At 62.3% G+C, this 26,128-nt stretch overlaps 1 protein-coding gene across 1 annotated transcript in view; it reads right to left on the reverse strand.

Annotated features, from left to right (window-relative positions):
- The window catches only part of LOC141972854 (retinal guanylyl cyclase 1-like), a 28,721-nt gene extending 4,702 nt beyond the window's left edge, over positions 1–24,019 (reverse strand). Inside the window, exons 1-16 of the mRNA XM_074930890.1 lie at positions 21,790–24,019; positions 20,270–20,571; positions 18,910–19,264; positions 17,328–17,412; positions 17,115–17,211; positions 16,167–16,271; positions 15,744–15,827; positions 15,304–15,384; positions 12,972–13,148; positions 11,340–11,496; positions 10,104–10,253; positions 8,221–8,369; positions 5,540–5,703; positions 3,461–3,653; positions 2,111–2,285; positions 1,043–1,141 (exon numbers count right to left, since the gene is read on the reverse strand). Of these exons, the coding sequence (XP_074786991.1) occupies positions 1,043–1,141; positions 2,111–2,285; positions 3,461–3,653; positions 5,540–5,703; positions 8,221–8,369; positions 10,104–10,253; positions 11,340–11,496; positions 12,972–13,148; positions 15,304–15,384; positions 15,744–15,827; positions 16,167–16,271; positions 17,115–17,211; positions 17,328–17,412; positions 18,910–19,264; positions 20,270–20,571; positions 21,790–24,019 (4,603 nt within the window). The remainder of the gene's footprint in view (positions 1–1,042; positions 1,142–2,110; positions 2,286–3,460; positions 3,654–5,539; positions 5,704–8,220; positions 8,370–10,103; positions 10,254–11,339; positions 11,497–12,971; positions 13,149–15,303; positions 15,385–15,743; positions 15,828–16,166; positions 16,272–17,114; positions 17,212–17,327; positions 17,413–18,909; positions 19,265–20,269; positions 20,572–21,789) is intronic.
- Positions 24,020–26,128: the final 2,109 nt, after the last annotated feature.

Below are 26,128 nucleotides of genomic sequence, written 5' to 3' on the forward strand. Positions count from 1 at the left end.
GTCACGTGTGTGTGTGTCCCGTGTCACCGTGTGAGGGAGGGGACACGTGTGGGGGCGTGTGGTGAGACACGCGATGGGGACACGCGTGGGGGGGACACACACACATGTTGGGGACACGTGGGGGGACCCGATTTGGGGACACGTGTGGGGAGGACACGTGTGGGGGGACACACACATGTTGGGGACACGTGGGGGGACCCGATTTGGGGACACGTGTGAGGGAGGGGACACGTGTGGGGGCGTGTGGTGAGACACGCGATGGGGACATGCGTGGGGGGGACACGTGGTGGGGACACGTGGGTTGGGGACACATGGTGGGGCGTGTGGTGGGAGCCGGGTTGGGGACACGCGTGTGGGGGGGACACGTGGGGGGATGTTGAGACCCGTGTTGGGGACACACAGGTTGGGGACACATGTGGGGGACACGTGGGGACCCATTTTGAGGACATACGTGTGGGGACACGTGGGGGGACGCCGAGACCCACGTTGGGGACACATATGTGGGGGACACGTTGGGGGAACCCATGATGGGGACACATGTGGGAGGGGACACGTGGGGGGACACGTGATGAGGACACACGTGTGGGCGGACACGTTGGGGGACCCATTTTGGGGACACACACATCGTGGACACACGTGTTGGAGGCCACATGGGGGGACCCATTTTTGGGGACACGTGTGTGGGGGACACGTGTGTGGGGGACATGTGTTGGGGACACATGGGGGGGACCCATTTTTTGGGGACACGTGTGGGGAGGGACACGTGGTGTGACCCGTGTTGGGGACACACGTGTTGGGAGGCACATGGGGGCACCCATGTTGGGGACACGTGTGGGGGGGGACACGTGGTGTGACCCATGTTGGGGACACACGTGTGAGGGACACACATGTTGGGGGACACGGGGGGGGCACCCACGTTGGCGACACGTGTGCGGGGACATGTAGGGGGACACGCGTGCGGGGGGGACACGTGGTGTGACCCACGTTGGGGACACGCGTGTGGGGGGACATGTGTGGGCCACGGGGGGGCGGGGCCACTCACGCAGGCCGGTGGACTCCATGCGTGACGCCGTGTTGACGGTGTCCCCGAAGAGGCAGTAGCGTGGCATGGTGAGCCCCACGACGCCGGCCACGCAGGGCCCTGCGGAGGGGGCGTGGCCACCGGGGGGGGCGTGGTCACATTGGGGCGTGGCCACCAAGGGGTGTGGTCACATGGGGCAGGGTCATGAGGGGGCAGGGTCTTGGGGTGGGGTCAAGGGGTGGCCAAGGGCCCAGGGTGAGGAGTTGGGGTGTGGCCAAGGGGCGTGGCCACTGGGGGTGGGGGGGTGTGGGCGTGGTCTGTAAGGGCGGTCATGGCCAATGAGTCAATGGCCATGCCGAGGGGGGTCAATAGGATGTGACAGGGCGTGGCCAGGAAGGGGTGTGGCCAAAGGTGGGCGTGATCTTCAAGGGCATGGCCGGGGGCGTGGCCAGCGGGACCCCAAGGCTGATGGCCAATGGGACGATGGCCAACGAGTCACGGCTGATGGGTCAACGGCCACGTTGATGGTGGCCAATACAATGTGACAGGGCGTGGTCAGGAAGGGGCGTGGCCAACGGTGGGAGTGGCCTTCAAGGGCGTGGCCAGAGGGGGGGCCCCTAAGTGTCATGGCCAAGGAGTCATGGCCAATGGGTCAATGGCCAACCAGTCACAGTTGATGGGGCAACGGCCCCACGCTGACGGTGGCCAATATGATGTGATGGGGTGTGGCCATGAATGGGCGTGGCCAACGGTGGGAGTGGTCTTCAAGGGCGTGGCCAGGGGGACCCCCAATGCTCATGGCCAACGAGTCACGGTTGATGGTCCAATGGCCACGTTGACGGTGGCTAATACGTGACGGGGTGTGGCCAGGAATAGGCGTGGCCAACGGTGGGCGTGGTCTTCAAGGGCGTGGCCAGGGGGACCCCCAACGATCCTGGCCAACGAGTCACGTCCAACGGATCAACGGCCAACGGGTCACGGTTGATTGTTCAGTGGCCACGTTGACGGTGGCCAAGACGTGACGGGGTGTGGCCAGGAATAGGCGTGACCAATATGGTCCCTCCCTGGGTCAGGGGGGCGTGGCCTTACCCGAGTGGAGGCCAATCCGGATGCGGACGGGCACCTCGGGCATGTGGCGCATCTTGAAGGTGCCGACGGAGCTGAGGATGTCCAGCGACATGTTGGCAATCTCGCCGGCGTGGCGGTTGCCGTTGCGCTTCGGTAGCCCCGAGGCCACCATGTAGGCGTCGCCGATGGTCTCCACCTGCGGGGCGAGGAGGTGGCCACGGCGGGCCACAGGGCGTGTCACTGGCGGGAAGTGCGGGGCGGGGGTGTGGGGGGGTGGTAGCCACGGCCACCAACAAGCTGGCCGCAGCCCCGGGTTGTGGGAGAGGAGGTGGAGGTGGCCAAAGTGGCCACCAGTGGCACCAGGGGGCCACGTCACGATGTCACGCGAGGAGCTCGGGGACGTGGAACGGGGGCTGGTTGGTGGCCACGGCACCGTGTCTGCAGGGTGAGGTGGCCCAAACACAAGCCATGTCCTGGGGGGTGGTGGCCACCAGAGCCACGGCCACCTCACAGACCTCAGAGACCCGTCCCCAGTTTAATTCGGTGGCCAGTCCGCAGGTTGAGGTGGCCCAAGCACCGCTGTGCCCCAGACCGTGGCCACCAAAGCCACGGCCACCCCTAGGGACCTCATGGACCCATCGCCACCTCCATTTGGTGGCCAATCTGCAGTTTGAGGTGGCCCAAGCACCGCTGTGCCACAGACCGTGGCCACCAGAGCCACGGCCACCTCACAGACATCCCTCAGAGCCTTGGGGACCCGTCCCCAATATAATTTGGTGGCCAATCTGTAGATTGAGGTGGCCCAAGCACTTCTCTGCCCCAGACGGTGGCCACCAAAGCCACGGCCACCTCACAGACGTCCCCAAGGGCTACGGAGACCCGTCACCACCTCCATTTGGTGGCCAATCTGCAGTTTGAGGTGGCCCAAGGACTGCTCTGCCCCAGACCGTGGCCACCAGAGCCACGGCCACCTTATGGACGCCCCTAAGGACCCGTCACCACCTCCATTTGGTGGCCAATCTGCAGTTTGAGGTGGCCCAAGCACCGCTGTGCCCCAGCCTGTGGCCACCAAAGCCACGGCCACCTCACAGACGTCCCCAAGGACTACGGAGACCCATCGCCACCTTCATTTGGTGGCCAATCTGTAGACTGAGGTAGCCCAAGCACCAATGTGTCCCAGACCGTGGCCACCAAAGCCACGGCCACCTCACAGACACCCCCTAAAGTCTCCTCGGCGACCCATCACCACCTTAACGCAGTGGCCAACCTACAACTCCAGGTAGCCCAAGCGCCGCCTTCATTTAACGGCCAGGCGCCACGTTCGCGGCGCCGATCTAGTAGCCCCCGCGCCCCCCGCGGTGGCCACGTCACCTTGTAGACGTCGTGCGAGCCGATGATGGCGTCGAAGAGGGTGTAGAGGTCGTTGAGGAGGTCGACTACCTCGATGGGCTCGCTCATAGCCGAGATGGTGGTGAAGCCCACGATGTCGCTGAAGTAGAGCGTCACCTCCTCGAAGTACTCGGGTTCCACGGGGGTCCCCATCTTCAGGGCCTCGGCTACCGACCTGCCGGCGAGGTGGCCACCGGGATTCAGCCACCGGGTTGTCACCCCCTTGGGGTGGGGGGTAACGGGGCTTTCCAAATCTTGGGTGTGGCCACCGGGGTTCTTGGGTGGCTTCTCGGTCGCCGGGTAGTTGGTGGGGCTGGGGATTGGTGGCTACCTCCCTCTAGTCGTATAGAGCCACGTGTGGCCACCACGGCCACCCCCAACTTGCCCCCGGTGGCCACCCCGACACCCACAGACCCACGTGTGGCCACCACGGCCACCCCCAACTTGCCCACACTGGCCACCTCAGCACCCACAGACCCACGTGTGGCCACCACGGCCACCCCCAACTTGCCCACACTGGCCACCTCAGCACCCACAGCCCCACGTGTGGCCACCACAGCCACCCCCAACTTGCCCCCAGTGACCACCTCAGCACCCACAGCCCCACGTGTGGCCACCACAGCCACCCCCAACTTGCCCCCAGTGACCACCTCAGCACCCACAGACCCACGTGTGACCACCACGGCCACCCCCAACTTGCCCCCAGTGACCACCTCAGCACCCACAGCCCCACGTGTGACCACCACGGCCACCCCCAACTTGCCCCCAGTGACCACCTCAGCACCCACAGACCCACGTGTGACCACCACAGCCACCCCCAACTTGCCCCCAGTGACCACCTCAGCACCCACAGCCCCACGTGTGGCCACCACGGCCACCCCCAACTTGCCCCCAGTGACCACCTCAGCACCCACAGCCCCACGTGTGGCCACCACAGCCACCCCCAACTTGCCCCCAGTGACCACCTCAGCACCCACAGCCCCGCGTGTGGCCACCACAGCCACCCCCAACTTGCCCCCAGTGACCACCTCAGCACCCACAGCCCCACGTGTGGCCACCACAGCCACCCCCAACTTGCCCCCGGTGGCCACCTCAGCACCCACAGCCCCACGTGTGGCCACCACGGCCACCCCCAACTTGCCCCTGGTAACCACCTCAACACCCTCCAGCCCCACAGACCCACGTGTGACCACCACAGCCACCCCCAACTTGCCCCCAGTGACCACCTCAGCACCCACAGCCCCACGTGTGGCCACCACAGCCACCCCCAACTTGCCCCCAGTGACCACCTCAGCACCCACAGCCCCACGTGTGGCCACCACAGCCACCCCCAACTTGCCCCCGGTGGCCACCTCAGCACCCACAGCCCCACGTGTGGCCACCACGGCCACCCCCAACTTGCCCCTGGTAACCACCTCAACACCCTCCAGCCCCACAGACCCACGTGTGACCACCACAGCCACCCCCAACTTGCCCCCAGTGACCACCTCAGCACCCACAGCCCCACGTGTGGCCACCACAGCCACCCCCAACTTGCCCCCAGTGACCACCTCAGCACCCACAGCCCCACGTGTGGCCACCACGGCCACCCCCAACTTGCCCCTGGTAACCACCTCAACACCCTCCAGCCCCACAGACCCACGTGTGGCCACCACAGCCACCCCCAACTTGCTCCCGGTGGCCACCCCAACACCCACAGACCCACGTGTGGCCACCATGGCCACCCCCAACTTGCCCCTGGTAACCACCTCAACACCCTCCAGCCCCACAGACCCACGTGTGACCACCACAGCCACCCCCAACTTGCCCCCAGTGACCACCTCAACACCCACAGCCCCACGTGTGACCACCACAGCCACCCCCAACTTGCCCCCAGTGACCACCTCAGCACCCACAGCCCCACGTGTGGCCACCACAGCCACCCCCAACTTGCCCCCAGTGACCACCTCAGCACCCACAGCCCCACGTGTGGCCACCATAGCCACCCCCAACTTGCCCCCAGTGACCACCTCAGCACCCACAGCCCCACGTGTGGCCGCCACGGCCACGCCCAGCACCCACGGGGGCAGCATCTGGGTGAGCAGCCGGTCGGTTTTCTGCTTCTCGATCTCGAGCTCCTCGGTGCGCTCGCGGATCAGGTCCTCCAGGTTGCTGGAGTACTGCTCCAGCATGCGCAGCATCGAGTCGATGATGTTGGTTTTCCGGCCCTTGTTGATGCTTTTGAACTTGGGGAGGGGAGAAAGCAAAATAAAGTCAAATAAAGTCAAATTAAAATAAAATAAAATAATATAAAATGGAATAAAAGAAAGTAAAAGAAAGTAAAATAAAATGAAGCAAAATAAAATAAAGTCAAATAAAATAAAATATAAAATGAAGTAAAATAAAATATAAAATAAAATAAAATTTTAAAAAATAAAATAAAATATAAATAAAATAAAATAAAGTAAAATAAAATAAAATAAAGTAAAATATAAAATAAAGTAAAATATAAAATAAAGTAAAATAAAGTAAAATAAAATAAGCAAAATAAAATAAAGTAAAATAAAATAAAATATAAAATGAAGTAAAATAAAATATAAAATAAAATAAAATTTTAAAAAATAAAGTAAAATAAAATATAAATAAAATAAAATAAAGTAAAATAAAATAAAATAAAGTAAAATATAAAATAAAGTAAAATATAAAATAAAGTAAAATAAAGTAAAATAAAATAAGCAAAATAAAATAAAGTAAAATAAAATAAAATATAAAATGAAGTAAAATAAAATATAAAATAAAATAAAATTTTAAAAAATAAAGTAAAATAAAATATAAATAAAATAAAATAAAGTAAAATAAAATAAAATAAAGTAAAATATAAAATAAAGTAAAATATAAAATAAAGTAAAATAAAGTAAAATATAAAATAAAATAAAATAATATAATATAAAATAAAAGAATAAAAGAAAGTAAAATATAAAGTAAAATAATATAAAATAAAATAAAGTAAAATAAAGTAAAATAAGCAAAATAAAATAAAGTAAAATAAAATAAAATATAAAATGAAAATAAAATACAAAATATTAAATTAAATTAAATTAAATTAAAAAAATAAAGTAAAATAAAATGTAAAATAAAATAAAATAAAGTAAAATAAAATAAAATAAAGTAAAATAAAATAAAGTAAAATATAAAATAAAGTAAAATATAAAATAAAATAAAGTAAAATAAAATAAAATGAAATAAAATAAAATAAAATAAATAAAATGAAATAAAGTAAAATAAAATGAAATAAAATAAAATAAATTAAAATAAAGTAAAATAAAATAAAATAAAATATAATAAAATAAAATAAAGTAAAATATAAAATAAAGTAAAATAAAATAAAATAAAATAAAATAAAATAAAATATAAAATAAAATAAAGTAAAATAAAATAAAATGAAATAAAATACAGTAAAATGAAATAAAATAAATTAAAATAAAGTAAAATAAAGTAAAACAAAACAAAACAAATGGGTGACGGGGGGGTGGGGGCTGGGGGGCACACGGGAGCCCAGAGACAAGAGCCAGCCCTCCCCCCGCACCCCCCCCGCCGCAGAGCAGACTGGGCCCGCCCCAGTTCATACTGGTGCGCTTCACCCCAGACTGGGCCCGCCCCAGTTCATACTGGTGTGCTTCACCCCAGACTGGGCCCGCCCCAGTTCATACTGGTGTGCTTCGCCCCAGACTGGGCCCGCCCCAGTTCATACTGGTGTGCTTCACCCCAGACTGGGCCCGCCCCAGTTCATACTGGTGCGCTTCGCCCCAGACTGGGCCCGCCCCAGTTCATACTGGTGTGCTTCACCCCAGACTGGGCCCGCCCCAGTTCATACTGGTGTGCTTCACCCCAGACTGGGCCCGCCCCAGTTCATACTGGTGTGCTTCACCCCAGACTGGGCCCGCCCCAGTTCATACTGGTGTGCTTCACCCCAGACTGGGCCCGCCCCAGTTCATACTGGTGTGCTTCACCCCAGACTGGGCCCGCCCCAGTTCATACTGGTGGCTTCACCCCAGACTGGGCCCGCCCCATCCCATCCTGCCCCCCCACCCCACACTGTTTCCCCCCCCATCCCATCCTAGTGCCCCCCCCACCCATCCTGCCCCCCCATCCCACCCTAGTGCCCCCCCCACCCATCCTAGTGTCCCCCCACCCATCCTGCCCCCCCATCCCACCCTAGTGCCCCCCCCACCCATCCTAGTGCCCCCCCATCCCATCCTAGCGCCCCCCCACCCCTCCTAGCGCCCCCCCCACCCCCCACTATTCCCCCCCATCCCATCCTAGTGCCCCCCCATCCCACCCTAGTGCCCCCCCATCCCATCCTAGCGCCCCCCCCACCCCCCACTATTCCCCCCCATCCCATCCTAGTGCCCCCCCATCCCACCCTAGTGCCCCCCCCACCCATCCTAGTGCCCCCCCATCCCATCCTAGCGCCCCCCCACCCCTCCTAGCGCCCCCCCCACCCCCCACTATTCCCCCCCATCCCATCCTAGTGCCCCCCCATCCAACCCTAGTGCCCCCCCCACCCCTCCTAGCGCCCCCCCCACCCCCCACTATTCCCCCCCATCCCATCCTAACGCCCCCCCCACCCCTCCTAGCGCCCCCCCCACCCCCCACTATTCCCCCCCATCCCATCCTAACGCCCCCCCCACCCCTCCTAGCGCCCCCCCCCACCCCCCACAGTTCCCCCCCCCCCCCCGGGCCGTGCCCCCCCCCCCGCAGACCTGGTCGAAGATCTCGTCGATGGCGGGGCGGCGCTCGGGCTGCTCGCTCCAGCACTGCTTCATCAGGTGGATGCACTCCAGCGGCGCCTGGTCGGCCGACACCGCGGGGCGGCACAGCGGGGGGGGCCGCTTCACCTTCTCGATGATCTCTGGGGACACCCCCCCCCCCCCCCCCCACACACCGAAATGTCAGAGGGTGTGGGGAGGGTCAACTGGGGGGGGTCCTGGGGGGTGCTGGAGGGGATCGGGTGTTGGAGGGGGTGTCCCAAGGGGTATCAGGGGGGGTATTGAGGTGGTTTGGGGGTCCTAGAGGTGTTTGGGGGGGTCCTGCAGGTGTTTTTGGGGGTCCTAGAGGAGTTTGGGGGGGTCCTGGAGGTGCTTGGGGGGGTCCTGGAGGTGTTTTTGGGGGTCCTAGAGGAGTTTGGGGGGGTCCTGCAGGTGTTTAGGGGGGGTCCTGGAGGTGTTTGGGGGCTCCTAGAGGTGTTTGGGGGGGTCCTGCAGGTGCTTGGGAGGTCCTGGAGGAGTTTTGGGGGGGTCCTGGGGGGTGCTGGAGGGGATCGGGTGTTGGAGGGGGTGCCCCAAGGGGTATCAGGGGGGGTATTGAGGTGGTTTGGGGGTCCTAGAGGAGTTTGGGGGGGTCCTGGAGGTGTTTTTGGGGGGTCCTAGAGGAGTTTGGGGGGGTCCTGGAGGTGCTTGGGGGGGGCCTGGAGGTGTTTGGGGGGGTCCTGCAGGTGTTTTGGGGGGTCCTGGAGGTGTTTGGGGGCTCCTAGAGGTATTTGGGGGGGTCCTGGAGGTGTTTGGGGGGCTCCTAGAGGTGTTTGGGGGGGTCCTGGAGGTGTTTGGGGGGGTCCTGCAGGTGTTTGGGGGGGTCCTGCACGTGCTTGGGAGGTCCTGGAGGAGTTTTGGGGAGGTCCTGGGGGGTGCTGGAGAGGATCGGGTGTTGGAGGGGGTGTCCCAAGGGGTATCAGGGGGGGTATTGAGGTGGTTTGGGGGTCCTAGAGGAGTTTGGGGGGGGTCCTGGAGGTGCTTGGGGGGGTCCTGGAGATGTTTGGGGGGGTCCTGGAGGTGTTTGGGGGCTCCTAGAGGTGTTTGGGGGGGTCCTGCAGGTGTTTGGGGGGGTCCTGCAGGTGCTTGGGAGGTCCTGGAGGAGTTTTGGGGGGGTCCTGGGGGTGCTGGAGAGGATCGGGTGTTGGAGGGGGTTTCCCAAGGGGTATCAGGGGGGGTATTGAGGTGGTTTGGGGGTCCTAGAGGAGTTTGGGGGGGTCCTGCAGGTGTTTTTGGGGGTCCTAGAGGAGTTTTAGGGGGTCCTGGAGGTGCTTGGGGGGGTCCTGGAGGTGTTTTGGGTGTCCTAGAGGAGTTTGGGGGCGTCCTGCAGGTGTTTAGGGGGGGTCTTGGAGGTGTTTGGGGGCTCCTAGAGGTGTTTTGGGGGTCCTGCAGGTGCTTGGGAGGTCCTGGAGGAGTTTTGGGGGGGTCCTGGGGGGTGCTGGAGGGGATCGGGTGTTGGAGGGGGTGCCCCAAGGGGTATCTGGGGGGGTACAGAGGTGTTTTGGGGGTCCTAGAGGAGTTTAGGGGGGGTCCTGGAGGTGCTTGGGGGGGGTCCTGGAGGTGTTTGGGGGGGTCCTGGAGATGTTTGGGGGGGTCCTGGAGGTGTTTGGGGTGTCCTAGAGGAGTTTGGGGGGGTCCTGCAGGTGTTTTGGGGGGGTCCTGGAGGTGTTTGGGGGGTCCTGGATCTACCTGGGGGGGCTCTGGAGGTGTTGGGGGGGTCCTAGAGGATCCCTCAGGGGCCGATCCCAGCATGGGGTGGGGTGACCGGGAGGGGACCGGTGGGGGGGGGCGGTTCCCTGGGGGGGTCAATCCCAGCATGCAGCGGGGGGGGGCGGTACCTTCGGGGGCCAATCCCAGCATGCAGTAGGGGCCGCTGCGGCAGATCACCTCCTGCATGATGATGCCGATGCCGTAAATGTCCCCCCGGAAGGTGCCGCGACGTTCCAGCGCCGCGTCCCGCAGCAGCTCGGGAGCCGTCCACAGCCGCTCTGAGGGGGCGTGGCCACGGTCAGACACGCCCCCTTCATCCGCAAGCCACGCCCCTTTACCCCCAGGCCACACCCATTCACCCCCAGGCCTTGCCCCCTCATCCCCAAGCCACGCCTCCTCAGAGGCCACATCCATTCGCCCACAGCCCATGTCCCGTCACCCACAGGCCACGCCCCTTCATCACAGGCCACGCCCCTTCATCACAGGCCACGCCCCTTCATCCCCAGGCCACACCCATTCACCCCCAGGCCCTGCCCCCTCATCCCCAAGCCACGCCTCCTCATCTCAGGCCACGTCCATTCAACCACAGGCGAAGTCCTCTCACCCACAGGCCACGCCCCTTCATCACAGGCCACACCCCTTTATCCCCAGGCCACACCTATTCACCCCCAGGCCATGCCCCCTCATCCCCAGGCCACACCCCTTCACCCCAAGCCACGCCACTTCACCCCAAGCCACGCCCCCCATCCTCGGGCCATGCCCCCCATTCACAGACCACACCCCTTCCCCCAGACATGGCCACTTCTAGGCCACGCCCCTTCACCCCCAAGCCAACCCACCTCACCCACAGGCCACGCCCCTTCACCCCAGGCCACGCCCCCCCCTTCCACAGGCTACACCCCCACCTCCCACCCTCTGGCTGGTGACGCCCAGTTGACAGTGTGGCCACGCCCCCAAAGCACCCAGGCCATGCCCACCACGGGAAAGGCCACGCCCCCAACTGGGTGTGGGCGCGGTCCTGGGTCTGCAAGCTCCGCCCCCAGGCACCAAAGCCAATAGCCCCCACGTTCAGCCCCACCCCGTTGTAAGCCTCGCCCCTGATCAATGGCCCCACCCACAGCCTGTAGACCCCACCCACCCCTTAGCCCCTCCAATCCCTTAGAGCCCCCTCCCCAAGCCACGCCCCTTCCCCCAAGCAAGCCCCTCCCACCTCCCCACCCCATCCCGTTGGCTCCCACCCCTTGAGGCTCCACCCTCACCCCCGCCTCCTCAAGGCCAAACCCTACCTCGATTCCCCAGGCCACACTCTCGCAGGCTAAGCCCCGCCCCCCATGCCGAGGCCCCGCCCCCGGCCCCGCCCTCACCCTGCGCGCGGGGGGCGGGGAGCGTCACCCGCTGGGCCTCCAGCAGCTCGTTGTAGCCGTGGTCCGTGACCTTGAGCACGAAGCGCCCGTCCACGACGCAGTTGCGGGACTTGAGGCGCCCGTGGACGACGTCGCGGTGGTGCAGGTACCGCATGCCCTGGGGGGGGACACGCCCACCGCGGGGCAACCTCGAGTCACCGCCAGGTAGCCACCGGCAGTGGGAGGTGGCCACCGAGACTGCCATGGGAAGTGTCATGGCCGCCACCGTGGCTACCGCTGTGGTCATCACGACTGTCGTGGCCACCAATACGGTCAATGGAATCATGGCCAACGTCATGGCTACCGTCATGGCCATGGCTACCATCGTGGCCACCAAAATGGCCACCACTCCCATGGCCAACGTCATGGCTACTGCCACGGCCATCGCTACCATCGTGGCCACCAAAATGGCCACCACTCCCATGGCCACGTCATGGCTACCGTCATGGCCATGGCTACCATCGTGGCCACCAAAATGGCCACCACTCCCATGGCCAACGTCATGGCTACTGTCATGGCCATCGCTACCATCATGGCCACCAAAATGGCCACCACTCCCATGGCCAACGTCACGGATACTGTCACGGCCATCGCTACCATCGTGGCCAACTCCATGGCCACCAGGACCATGGCCAACATCATGGCCGCCACTGTGGCTACTGCTGTGGCTATCGCTGCTGTCATGGCTGCCAACATGGCCCCCACCACCATGACGACCACCAAGGCCATCCCCACGGCCACCAGCACTCCCATGGCCACCACCAAGGTCACTACCATGGCCACCACCACCATCATCCCCGTGGCCACCAGCACCTCCACGGCCACCAGCACTCCCATGGCCACCACCATGGCCCCCATTCCCATGGCTACCACCAAGGCCACCACCATGGTCCACCCCCACAACCACCGCCATGGCCACCACCACCACCAGCACCATGGCCACCAGCACCATGGCCACCACCATGGTCCACCCGCACAACCATCGCCATGGCCACCACCATCATCATCCCCATGGCCACCACCATCATCATCCCCATGGCCATCACCAAGGCCACTACCATGGCCACCAGCACCACCATCCCCATGGCCACCATCCCCATGGCCACCACCAAGGCCACCACCATGGCCACCAAGCACCACCAGCACCATGGCCACCACCATGGTCCACCAGCACAACCATCGCCATGGCCACCACCATCATCATCCCCATGGCCACCACCATCATCATCCCCATGGCCATCGCCAAGGCCACTACCATGGCCACCAGCACCACCATCCCCATGGCCACCAAGCACCATCCCCATGGCCACCACCATGGTCCACCCACACAACCATCGCCATGGCCACCACCATCATCATCCCCATGGCCACCACCAAGGCCACTACCATGGCCACCAGCACCACCATCCCCATGGCCACCACCCTGATCCACCCCCACAACCACCCCCACCACGGCCACCCCCAGCCCCACAACCACCCCCAAGACCACTCCCATGGCCCTCCCCGCCCCCCACCCCATCCCCGTAGCCACTCCCCTCCCCCCCCACCCCCCCACCCCCCGCTTTCTGCCCCTCCCCCCGCCCCCTGGGCCACCTTGATGAGGTCGATGAGGAGGGAGGACTTGAACATCCAGTCGAGCTTCATGTCCTCGTTGCGCAGGAGATCCTCCAGGCTGCCACGGGAGCAGTGCTCGGCCACGATGGCGAAGATCCCGCAGTCGTGGAAGAAGCCCAGGAAGAGGTTGACGTTCTCGTGCCGCAGGTCCCGCAGCTGGCCCCGCCCGGGAGACGCCTCAGACGGGGACCACTGGTGGCCACCAACGGCCCTCCCTCCTCACCATGGCTTCGGGGTGGCCCCCTTATAGATCGCTGGTGGTCCCTCATGGTTTGGTGGTGGCCCCCTGTGGCTTCGTGGTGGCCCCCCCGTGGCTTGGTGGCCCCCCATGGCTTGGTGGTGGCCCCCCATGGCTTGGTGGTCCCTCATGGATTGGTGGTGGCCCCCCGTGGCTTGGTGGTGGTCCCCCATGGCTTGGTGGTCCCCCATGGATTGGTGGTGGCCCCCCGTGGCTTGGTGGTGGTCCCCCATGGATTGGTGGTGGCCCCCTGTGGCTTCATGGTGGCCCCCCATGGCTTGGTGGTGGCCCCCCATGGCTTGGTGGTCCCTCATGGATTGGTGGTGGCCCCCTGTGTCTTGGTGGTGACCCCCTGTGGCTTGGTGGTCTCCCATGGCTTCGTGGTGGCCCCCCATGGCTTGGTGGTGTTCCCCCATGGATTGGTGGTGGCCCCCTGTGGCTTCATGGTCGCCCCCCATGGCTTGGTGGTCCCTCATGGCTTGGTGGTGGTCCCCCATGGATTGGTGGTGGCCCCCTATGGCTTCGTGGTGACCCCCTGTGGCTTGGTGGTCCCCCATGGATTGGTGGTGGTCCCCTGTTACTTGGTGGTCTCCCATGGTTTGGTGGTGGCCTCCTATGGCTTTGTGGTGGCCCCCCATGGCTTGGTGGTGGCCCCCCATGGATTGGTGGTGGCCCCCTGTGGATTGGTGGTGGCCCCCCGTGGCTTGGTGGTGGTCCCCCATGGCTTGGTGGTCCCCCATGGATTGGTGGTGGCCCCCTGTGGCTTGGTGGTGACCCCCTGTGGCTTGGTGGTCCCCCATGGCTTGGTGGTCCCCCATGGATTGGTGGTGGCCCCCTGTGGCTTCATGGTGGCCCCCCATGGCTTGGTGGTGGCCCCCCATGGCTTGGTGGTCCCTCATGGATTGGTGGTGGCCCCCTGTGACTTGGTGGTGGCCCCCCATGGATTGGTGGTGGCCCTCTATGGCTTGGTGGCCCCCCATGGCTTGGTGGTGGCCCCCCATGGTCTGGCAGCCCCGTCATGGACTGGTGGTGGCCCCCCATGGCCTAGTGTTGTCCTACCATGGCCTGGTGGTGACCCTCATGACCCAGTGGTGTCCCCACGGCCCAACATTGTCCCCATGACCCATCAATGTCCCCATGACCCATCGATGTCCCCCATGACCCAACATTGTCCCCATGACCCATCGATGTCCCCCATGACCCATCAATGTCCCCATGACCCATCAATGTCCCCCATGACCCAACATTGTCCCCATGACCCATCAATGTCCCCATGACCCATCAATGTCCCCCATGACCCAACATTGTCCCCATGACCCATCGATGTCCCCCATGACCCAACATTGTCCCCATGACCCATCAATGTCCCCCATGACCCATCAATGTCCCCCATGACCCAACATTGTCCCCATGACCCATCGATGTCCCCCATGACCCATCAATGTCCCCCATGACCCAACATTGTCCCCATGACCCATCGATGTCCCCCATGACCCATCGATGTCCCCCATGACCCATCAATGTCCCCCATGACCCAACATTGTCCCCATGACCCATCGATGTCCCCCACGACCCATCAATGTCCCCCATGACCCATCAATGTCCCTCATGACCCAACATTGTCCCCATGACCCATCGATGTCCCCCATGACCCAACATTGTCCCCATGACCCATCAATGTCCCCCATGACCCATCAATGTCCCCCATGACCCATCAATGTCCCCCATGACCCAACATTGTCCCCATGACCCATCGATGTCCCCCATGACCCAACATTGTCCCCATGACCCATCAATGTCCCCCATGACCCAACGTTGTCCCCCATGACCCATCAATGTCCCCCATGACCCAACATTGTCCCCATGACCCATCGATGTCCCCCACGACCCATCAATGTCCCCCATGACCCATCGATGTCCCCCATGACCCATCAATGTCCCTCATAACCCAACATTGTCCCCATGACCCATCGTTGTCCCCCTGACCCCGCGATGTCCCCCCTGACCCCGCGATGTCCCCCCTGACCCCGCGATGTCCCCCCTGACCCACGGGCGTCCCCACGGCCCCCTCACCTTGCAGAAGGCCAACTTGGTGGCCGGTTTCACCTCATTGTGCTCATCTCCAGGGAACTTCTTCAGCCAGACCCAGTCACCCTGGGGGGGCGGGGCCGGGGGGGGGGGGGGAGGTCTGAGCACCCCAAGAACCAGCCCCACTCCGAGGCCCCGGGGACAAACAGGGACACCATGGAGGGAGGGGGGACACACACACACTCCCCGTGTGTGTGTGTGTGTGTCCCCTTGCTGTCCCCGTGTCCCCAACCCAACACCCAACCCTCCTAGAAGCCACCGGAGAATCCTCATCGCTTCCCGTCCCTTTTTTTTTTTTTTTTTTTTTGCCCCGGTCGGGGCCATTTTGGAGGGAGGAGCACACAGAGTCGGGGGGTGCGGGGTGAGGTAGAGCAAGAGGATCAATTTTGGGGTGAAACGGCGGGTTTTTTGTGCGTCCGACTTACCTGCACGGAGGCGACAAGGCTCTGCTGGTTAAACAAAAGGAGGAGGAGGGGGAGGTGGCTGTTGCCCTTCGAGTTTTCGTTTCCCTACGGGGGGGTGAGGGGGGTGGGGGGAAAGGGCAGGAGGCAGCTGTCAATCACGGCCCTGGAGCTGTCAATCATCCAGCCGGGATGTTGAGCGGGGGGCACTCGAGGTCGGAGGGGGTGGTCGGGGCGTTGGGGTGACGCCACCCCACCCTCAGGCCCCCCCCCCCCCCACCCCGAAACTAGCGGTGGGTGGGGGGGTGGCCTTGCCTTGTCGCCCCCGGAGGTGGGGGGGTGGGTTTTGGGGGTGACGGGGAGGGAGAAATGGGAGGGGGACAGGGCAGGGACACACATTTTGGGGTGTGGGGGACACACACACACACACACGAGGGGCCATCTTACCTCCATAACGGCCACGTTGGTGTTGTCGGGGCCCGCGGTGACACTCTTGATGCTCTTGGTGTCCCCCCCGCTGCGGCCGGCCAGGCTGGTACGGCTGCCCTCCACCTGCGGCGCGGGGACAGGGCGGGGGGCACCCGCGGAGGTGTGGCACCCCAGGGGACACGTCACCACGGGGACACGTCAGCCGTGGGAACATGGCAGCCAGGGAGACACGTCAGCCATGGGGACACGTCAGCCAAGAGGACATGTCACCCATGGGGACACGTCACTCATGGGGACACGTCACTCATGGGGACACGTCACCCACAAGAACATGTCACCCATGGGGACACGTCACCCACGAGGACACGTCACCCATGGGGACACGTCACTCATGGGGACACGTCACCCACAAGAACATGTCACCCATGGGGACACGTCACCCACGAGAACACGTCACTCATGGGGACACGTCACCCATGAGGACATGTCACCCATGGAGACACGTCACCCATGGGGACACGTCACCCATGGGGACACGTCACCCACAAGAACACGTCACCCATGAGGACACGTCACCCACGGGGACACGTCACCCACAAGAACACGTCACCCACAAGAACACGTCACCCATGAGGACACGTCACCCACGGGGACACGTCACCCACGAGGACACGTCACCCACGAGGACACGTCACCCACAAGAACATGTCACCCATGGGGACACGTCACCCACGAGAACACGTCACTCATGGGGACACGTCACCCAAGAGGACACGTCACCCACGAGGACATGTCACCCATGGGGACACGTCACCCACCGGGTCCCACCAACCCACGATTCTCCTCCCCAGGCCAAGACTGCCCACGGCTCAGCCTTCAGGCCACGACACCTCCTTTCTGGGCCACCTCTGTGGCCACCGAGTCCCCGTGGCCACCTCAGAAGTGTCCCCTGTCCCCCCCCCTCACCTGTCTGCTGCTCTGGGTGTTGATGAAGGTCAAGTCCTCCATGGTGAGGATGATCTTGTTGGGGCCCTTCATCAGCTGGGCCTGCTGGATGCGGCGCCTGCGGGGAGGGGCCACGGAAGCTGCTGAGGGGCCACCACCCCCCACCCAGGGACCCTGTAGCACCCTGAGGTCCCCCCTGCGCCCCCCAGCACCCCACGGGGTGGGGGCACCCACCTGATGAAGCAGGCGAGGGCGGCGCCTGCCGCGGCGAGGGCGGCGATGAGGAGGAACATGAGGAGGAGGAAGGTGGCGTCTACCCCTGGGCCAGAGAGAGGAGCGGGGGGGGGGGGGGGTCAAGGGGTGGGCGTGGCCTAGAGGAGTCACCCCGGGGCCTCCCGTGGTCACCCATGGCCCACCCAGGAATCTGTGGGTCACTCATGGCCACCCATGGTCACCTGTGGCCACCTGTGATGGCTTGTGGTCATGGATGACCACCACGGTCACCTGTGGCCACCTCTGGTTACCTGTGGCCACCTCCTGTCAGTCATGGCCACTTATGATGGCTTTTGGTCATGGGTGACCACCAAGGTCACCGGTGGCCACCTCCAGTCAGCCATGGCCACCTCTGGTCACCCATGGCCAGTCTCCAGTCAGCCATGGCCACCTGTGGCTGTGTGTGGTCATGGATGCCCACCATGGACATGTGTGGCCACCTGTGGTCAGACATGGCCATCTCCGGTGACTGCTTATGGTCATGAATGGCCACCATGATCACTGGTGGCCACCTCCAGTTAACCATGGCCACCTCCGGTCAACCATGGCCACCTCCAGTTAACCATGGCCACCTCTAGTCAACCGTGGCCACCTCCGGTCAACCATGGCCACCTCTGGTCAACCGTGGCCACCTCCGGTCAACCATGGCCACCTCTAGTCAACCATAGCCACTTCCGGTCAACCATGGCCACCTCTGGTCAACCATGGCCACCTCCGGTCAACCATGGCCACCTCTGGCCAACCATGGCCACCTCCGGTCAACCATGGCCACCTCTAGTCAACCATGGCCACCTCTAGTCAACCGTGGCCACCTCTGGTCAACCGTGGCCACCTCTGGTCAACCGTGGCCACCTCCGGTCAACCATGGCCACCTCTGGCCAACCATGGCCACCTCCGGTCAACCATGGCCACCTCTAGTCAACCATGGCCACCTCTAGTCAACCGTGGCCACCTCTGGTCAACCGTGGCCACCTCTGGTCAACCGTGGCCACTTCCGGTCAACCATGGCCACCTCTGGCCAACCATGGCCACCTCTAGTCAACCGTGGCCACCTCTGGCCAACCATGGCCACCTCTGGCCAACCATGGCCACCTCTAGTCAACCGTGGCCACCTCTAGTCAACCGTGGCCACCTCCGGCCAACCATGGCCACCTCTAGTCAACCGTGGCCACCTCTAGTCAACCGTGGCCACCTTCGGCCAACCATGGCCACCTCTGGCCAACCATGGCCACCTCTAGTCAACCGTGGCCACCTCTAGTCAACCGTGGCCACCTCTGGCCAACCATGGCCACCTCGAGTCAACCGTGGCCACCTCTAGCCAACCATGGCCACCTCGAGTCAACCATGGCCACTCGTGACTACTTATGGCCATGGAAGCCCACCACAGTCTCTGTAGATGCCCACCCACCCATGGTGGTTGCGTGGGTGAATGGGCCACCTGGCCGGCCAGCTCAGGTGCCCACGTGGGGCCACCCGGTCACCCGCGAGGGTAGCCAGACCACCGCACCGAGGCGGGGGAGGGACCACGGCCACGCCCACTCACCCCCGTTGCAGATGGACCCCGACTCAAACCAACACCCGGCGTCGGTGCCGGGGCTGGACCCGTGGGGCCAGTGGACGCTGTGGCCACGGTAGCTCAACCTCCGCTTGCCCGGCTCTAGCCCGTAGACCGGCCACAACTGGTCGCCGTTGCCATCCGTGTCCAGGACCACGTAGGGGACGGTGACGGCCCCGCCCTCGGTGACAGCCAATGGCTGGCAGAAGCCCTCCAGTTGGAAGGCGCGGGCGTGGGCGGCCACGCTGGTGCCCATCACCCACCGGCCCGTTTGCCGCGTGGCTTCCACCGCCGTGGCCAGGAAGCGGATGGAGTTGTAGATGGTGGCGAAGAGGGGGTGGACCTGGGGGGGGGGGGGGTGAGAAAAGGGGGGTGGGGGTGTGGGGGGATCACGGGGACACCCCCAGGTCAACGCCGTGGCCGTGGCCACCTCCGCTCAAGCCTAGTGGCCGTGGCTACCTCCACCCAAGGCTGCTGGCCATGGTCATCTCTACTCCACGTCTACCTTCACCCAACGCCCATTGGCTACCGATGACTCCGCCCCAGTCCCGTTGGCTACCGTCAGCCCCACCCCCTCCCACTGGCCCGTGACCACCTCCCTCCAACCCCCACTAGCCACAGTCCCCTTCACCCATTGGGCCACGCTCTCCACCCGCTGCCCCGCCCCACGGCCAACCCGTCGGCCCGATGGCTCCTATTCCCGCCCCACGGATGTGTCCGTCAAACCGCAGAGGGGGCCCCCAACCCCCTGGAGATGCCCCCAACCCCCTGGAAATGCCCCCAACCCCCTGGAAATGCCCCCCAACCTCCCTGGAGATGCCCCCCAACCCCCTGGAGATGCCCCCCAACCCCCTGGAGATGCCCCAAAGCCCCTGGAGATGCCCCCCAACCCCCTGGAGATGCCCCCAACCCCCTGGAGATACCCCCCAACCTCCTTGAGATACCCCCAACCCCCTGGAGATACCCCCAACCCCCCTGGAGATGCCCCCCAACCCCCTGGAGATACCCCAACTCCCTGGAGATGCCCCAAAGCCCCTGGAGATGCCCCCCAACCCCCTGGAGATGCCCCCAACCCCCTGGAGATACCCCCCAACCTCCTTGAGATACCCCCAACCCCCCTGGAGATACCCTCAACCCCCTGGAGATACCCCCCAACCTCCTTGGAGATGCCCCCAACCCCCTGGAGATGCCCCCCAACCCCCTGGAGATGCCCCCCAACCTCCTTGAGATACCCCCAACCCCCCTGGAGATGCCCCCCAACCCCCTGGAGATGCCCCCAACCCCCTAGAGATGCCCCCCAACCCCCTGGAGATACCCCCAACCCCCCTGGAGATACCCCCCAGCCCACCTGCGTGGGGTCGATGTGGGCAGGGATCTCGTAGGCCTCCTTGGCCTGGCTGAGGGCCTCGTGGAAGGTGACGTCAGGCGAGTCCACGGTGACGGTGAGGACGGCGTCGTAGGCCCGGCGCAGCTTGGAGTTGTTGGCCAGGACGGGGTAGGGGAGGTGGTGGAAGGGCAGGGGGAAGGTCAGGGTGTCGTAGGGGATGAAGACGTAGGTGCCGTCGGCCATGCCCAGCTCCTCGGCCTCCTCCAGGAGCACCCGCTGCTCCTCCCCGCCCAGCAGCACCGAGTGCATGCACATCACCACCGCTGCGGGGGACGGGGGGGTCACGGGGGGGACACCCCGGCCACCGACACCCCCCCTCGGGACCGCTGGAGCTCCCCAGCAGACCTTCAGCTGGCGGGCGTGGGGAGTTTCTCCACCCAGGCCAACCGGCTCCAGCCTTGGTCCCGTGACCTCTGACCTTCATCCCCCTCCTCCATCTCCGTCCATCGTTCCTCCACCCACCCATGTCCTCCATCTCCATGTCCACCATCTCCATCCCTCCTCCAGCCATCCATGTCCATCTCCATCCATCCGTGACCGCCATCTCCGTCATCCTCCCTCCCTCCGTGTCCATCTCCACCATCTCCATCCATCTTCCTTCCCTCCACCCATCTCCATCATCTCCATCTCCGTCCCTCCTCCATCCATCCATGTCCATCTTCATCCACCCATCTCCACCATCTCCATCCATCTTCCTTCCGTCCATCCGTGTCCTCCAGCTCCATCCACCCACGTCCACCATCTTCACTAATCCATCTCCACCAGCCATCATCCTTCCTCCGTCCACCCATGTCCACCATGTCCACCATCTCCATCTCCACCATCTCGATCCATCCTTCCTCCATCCATCCACGTCCACCATCTTCATTAACCCATCTCCATCAGCCACCATCCTTCCTCTGCCCACCCACGCCCACCATCTTCATCCACCCATGTCCACCATGTCCATCATCTCCATGTCCACCATCTCCATCCTTCCTCCATCCATCCATGTCCATCTCCATCCATCCGTGACCGCCATCTCCGTCATCCTCCCTCCCTCCGTGTCCATCTCCACCATCTCCATCCATCTTCCTTCCGTCCATCCGTGTCCTCCAGCTCCATCCACCCACGTCCACCGTCTTCATTAATCCATCTCCACCATCTCCATCCATCCTTCTTCCACCCACCCATGTCCACCATCTCCATCCACCCTCCCTCTCCCATCTCTATCGTCCTTCCTCCATTCGTCCACGCCCACCATCTCCGTCCACCCTTCCTCTCCCATCTCCATCATCCTCCCTCCACCCACCCCTGTCCACCATCTCCATCCATCCTTCCTCCACCCATCCACGTCCATCTCCATCCATCCGTGACCGCCGTCTCCATCCATCTTCCTTCCGTCCATCCGTGTCCTCCAGCTCCATCCACCCACCTCCACCATCTCCCTCCCCCTCCCTCCCCCCACATCCCCCTCCTCCCCACCCCTCCCCCTTACTTACCCCTGACGCCATCGGCCATCCGCACCCTCTTCAGAGCCTCGCGGGCCTCCTCCTCCTCGGTCCCGGTGGCCGTGACCACGGTGACGGGCAGTCCCCGAGCCCGCAGGTCCTGGGCCAAGCCCTGCCCCACCTCACGCCAGAGGTCCTGGGGGGCGGAGACCACGGCCACGTGGGCCCAACGGAAGAAACGAAGGACGGCGTGGAGCACCCCGGCGGGTTCCGGCAGGGGGGTGACCAAGGTGTCCAACCCTTCCACGTCACCCAAACAAGCCCAAGAGACCAAGGGCTTGTTCCAAGCGGCCGCCAGTAGCCCGGCGGCTCCGCAAGTAGCCGGGTTGAGGGGTCCCACCAGAGCGGTGGCGTAACGCTCGGCGCTGAGGAGCGCCGTCACGGCCTGGGGGGTCTGACAGGCCTCGGCCACCACCACCGCGTCCCACCAGTAGCCTTTGTTGAGGGTCGGGTCACGGTTGAGACGAGCCACGGCCAAGCGTGAGGCCACCTCGGGCAGAGCCCGGGCTAGGAGGGGGTCACAGGTCCAAGGACCCATCACCCCAACCTTGTAGGTGGCCCCCCATGTTGGGGGTGGGTGGAGGAGGAGGAGGAGGAGGAGCAGGAGGAGGTGGGGAGGCCACCGGGGGTGGTGGGAGAGGCGGAGGAGGAAGGTGGTGGAGGTGGCACCGCGGCGGGAGGGGACGGCGTGGGAGGTGCCGCCACCGTGGTGGGAGGTGTCATCGTGGGTGATGCCACAGGTTTGGGTGACACCGTGGCTGTGGGAGGTGCCACCGTGGGAGATGCTGCTGGTTTCGGTGTCACCGTGGCTGTGGGAGATGCCACCGTGGGAGATGTCACCGTGGGAGGTGCCACCACCGTGGGAGGTGCCATCGCGGGAGATGCTGCTGATTGCGGTGTCATCGTGGCTGTGGGAGGTGCCACCACCTTGGGAGATGTCACCGTGGGAGATGCCACAGGTTTGGGTGTCACCGTGGCTGTGGGAGGTGCCACCACCTCGGGAGATGTCACCGTGGGAGGTGCCACCACCGTGGGAGATGTCACCGTGGGAGATGCCACAGGTTTGGGTGTCACCGTGGCTGTGGGAGGTGCCACCACCTCGGGAGATGTCACCGTGGGAGGTGCCACCACCGTGGGAGGTGCCATCGTGGGAGATGCTGGTGGTTTGGGTGACACCGTGGCTGTGGGAGATGCCACCACCGTGGGAGGTGACACCACCATGGGAGATGTCACAAGTTTGGGTGACACCACGGCTGTGGGAGATGCCACCACCTTGGGAGATGCCACCGTGGGAGATGCTGCTGGTTTCGGTGTCACCGTGGCTGTGGGAGGTGCCACCACCTTGGGAGATGCCACCGTGGGAGGTGCCACCACCATGGGAGTTACTGTCACAGGAGATGCCGCCACCACCACAAGAAACGTCATCGGTGTGGGAGAGGCCAACGCTGAGGGAGATGCCACCATGAAAGGTGCCACCGCCGTGGGTGACGCTGTCACAGGAGGTGACACCGCAGGAGATGCCACCGTGGGAGGAGCCACCACAGCAAAAGTCATCATGGGAGGTGCCGCCACGGGAGATGTCACCATGGGAGATGTCACCAGAGATGTCACCATGGGAGATGCCACTGGAGATGTCGCCACGGGAGATGTCACCAGAGATGCCACCACAGGAGATGTCACCATGGGAGATGCCACCGTGGGAGATGTCACCGTGGGAGATGTCACCAGAGGAGATGTCACCAGAGGAGATGTCACCAGAGGAGATGCCACCATGGGAGATGCCACTGGAGATGTCGCTACGGGAGATGTCACCAGAGATGCCACCACAGGAGATGTCACCACGGGAGATGCCACCATGGGAGATGCCACCATGGGAGATGTCACCAGAGATGTCACCGTGGAAGGTTCCACCATGGGAGATGTCACCAGAGGAGATGTCACCATGGGAGATGCCACCATGGGAGATGTCACCAGAGGAGATGCCACCATGGAAGGTGCCACCATGGGAGATGTCACCAGAGGAGATGTCACCATGGGAGATGCCACCAAAGATGCCACCACAGGAGATGTCACCAGAGATGTCACCATGGGAGATGTCACCATAGAAGGTGCCACCACGGGAGATGCCACCACAGGAGATGCCACCATGGAAGGTGCCACCACAGGTCACGTTGTCCCCGGGGTTGGTGCCACCGTGGGAGAAGCCACCGCGGGGTCTCATGGTCCAGGGTGAGCTGAGGCCGTTGGGGACGGGTTGGGGGGCTCCTCAGGCCTTGGGGGGGTCACGGCGGGAGGTGACGGGGGGGCCCGGGGGGTCCCAGGGGTGTCACCATGGTGGGACGGGGGCCACCACCTGTGAGAGACGGGGGGGGGGGGGGTGAGGCGGGGGGGGGGACACCACGGGGGTGGGGGTGCCTGGAAGAGGAGGGGGAGGAGCCGGCCTGGATACACCCCCTCCCCCTCCCCCCCCGCTCCCATCATCCCCCGCGGCCTCGTTAATCCCGCGGGGGGGTAAAACCGGGATTATCCCCGCCCCTCCCCCCAGCGCGGGGCGGCGGGGCCACGTGTGGGGCCGGGGGGGGGAGGGGGCAAAGGTGGGGGTGACATCCACAGCCGGTGTCACCCCCCCCCGTGTCACCCACAGCCGGTGTCACCCTCAGTGTCTGTCACCCCCACACCCGGTGACACCCCCTGTCCTGTGTCACCCCGGCCCAGTGTCACCCACACCCGGTGTCACCCCCACACCCAGTGACACCCCCACACCCAGTGTCACCCACACCCAGTGTCACCTACACCCGGTGTCACCCACACCCGGTGTCACCCACACCCAGTGCCACCCACACACCCAGTGACACCCCCACCCAGTGTCACCCACACCCAGTGTCACCCTCAGTGTCTGTCACCCCCACACCCGGTGACACCCACTGTCCTGTGTCACCCCGGCCCAGTGTCACCTACACCCAGTGACACCCCCACAACCAGTGACACCCCCACCCAGTGTCACCCTCAGTGTCTGTCACCCACACACCCAGTGACACCCCCGCCCAGTGTCACCTACACCCTGTGTCACCCACACCCAGTGACACCCCCACCCGGTGTCATCTACACCCAGTGTCACCCACACTCGGTGTCACCCCCACACCCAGTGACACCCCCACACCCAGTGACACCCCCGCCCAGTGTCACCCCCACGCCCGGTGTCACCTGCACCCAGTGTCATCTACACCCGGTGTCACCCCCACACCCAGTGTCACCCCCACCCAGTGTCACCTACACCCGGTGTCACCCACACTCGGTGTCACCCCCACACCCAGTGACACCCCCACCCAGTGTCACCCCCACTCTGTGACACCCCCAACCTCTGTCACCCTCAACCTGTCACCCACACCCCCAGTGACACCCCCTGTCCTGTGTCACCCCCCACCCTGTGTCACCTGCACCCTGGGACCCCCTCCCCCAGTGGCACCCCCCCGGTGACACGCGCACACCCGGTGTCACCCCCACTCGGTGTCACCCGCACCCGGTGTCACCCCCCGTGTCCCCGTGCTGGGTGCGGTGGCGGGGCCGGGTCACGTGGTGCCTTTAATCCTCCCCCCCCCCCCCCCCCGGTTATTTCTGGCACCTTCATCCCCCGCGGCTGGGACACGTCACAGTCGCACACGCGTGTGCCCAGACACGGCCCAACATGCACCCACGTGTGTTGGGACACATCACAGCCGCACACGTGTGTGCCAGGACACGGCCTAACACACACACGTGTATCAGGACACATCACAGCTGCACATGTGTGTGCCAGGACACGGCCTAACACACACACATGTGTCAGGACACATCACAGCTGCACATGTGTGTGCCAGGACACGGCCTAACACACACACATGTATCAGGACACATCACAGCTGCACACATGTGTGCCAGGACATGGCCCGACACACACACATGTGTCAGGACACATCACAGCTGCACACGTGTGTGCCAGGACACAGCCCAACATGCACCCACATGTGTTGGGACACATCACAGCCGCACACGTGTGTGCCAGAATAAGGCCCAACATGAACACGTGTGTGTCAGGACATGTCACAGCTGCACACATGTGTGCCAGGACATGGCCCAGCATGCACCCACATGTGCTAGGACACACGTTACATTTGCACACATGTGTGCCAGGACACGGCCCAACATGCACACACATGTGTTGGGACACATCACAGCTGCACATGTGTGTGCTGAAGTGTGACCCACAGCTGCACGCGTGGGCTGGGACACGACCCAACATGAACACGTGTGTGCCAGGACACACGTCACAGCTGCACACATGTGTGCCAGG

The sequence above is a fragment of the Athene noctua genome, chromosome 36 (assembly GCF_965140245.1).
Source record: "Athene noctua chromosome 36, bAthNoc1.hap1.1, whole genome shotgun sequence".
Lineage (NCBI taxonomy): Eukaryota > Metazoa > Chordata > Aves > Strigiformes > Strigidae > Athene > Athene noctua.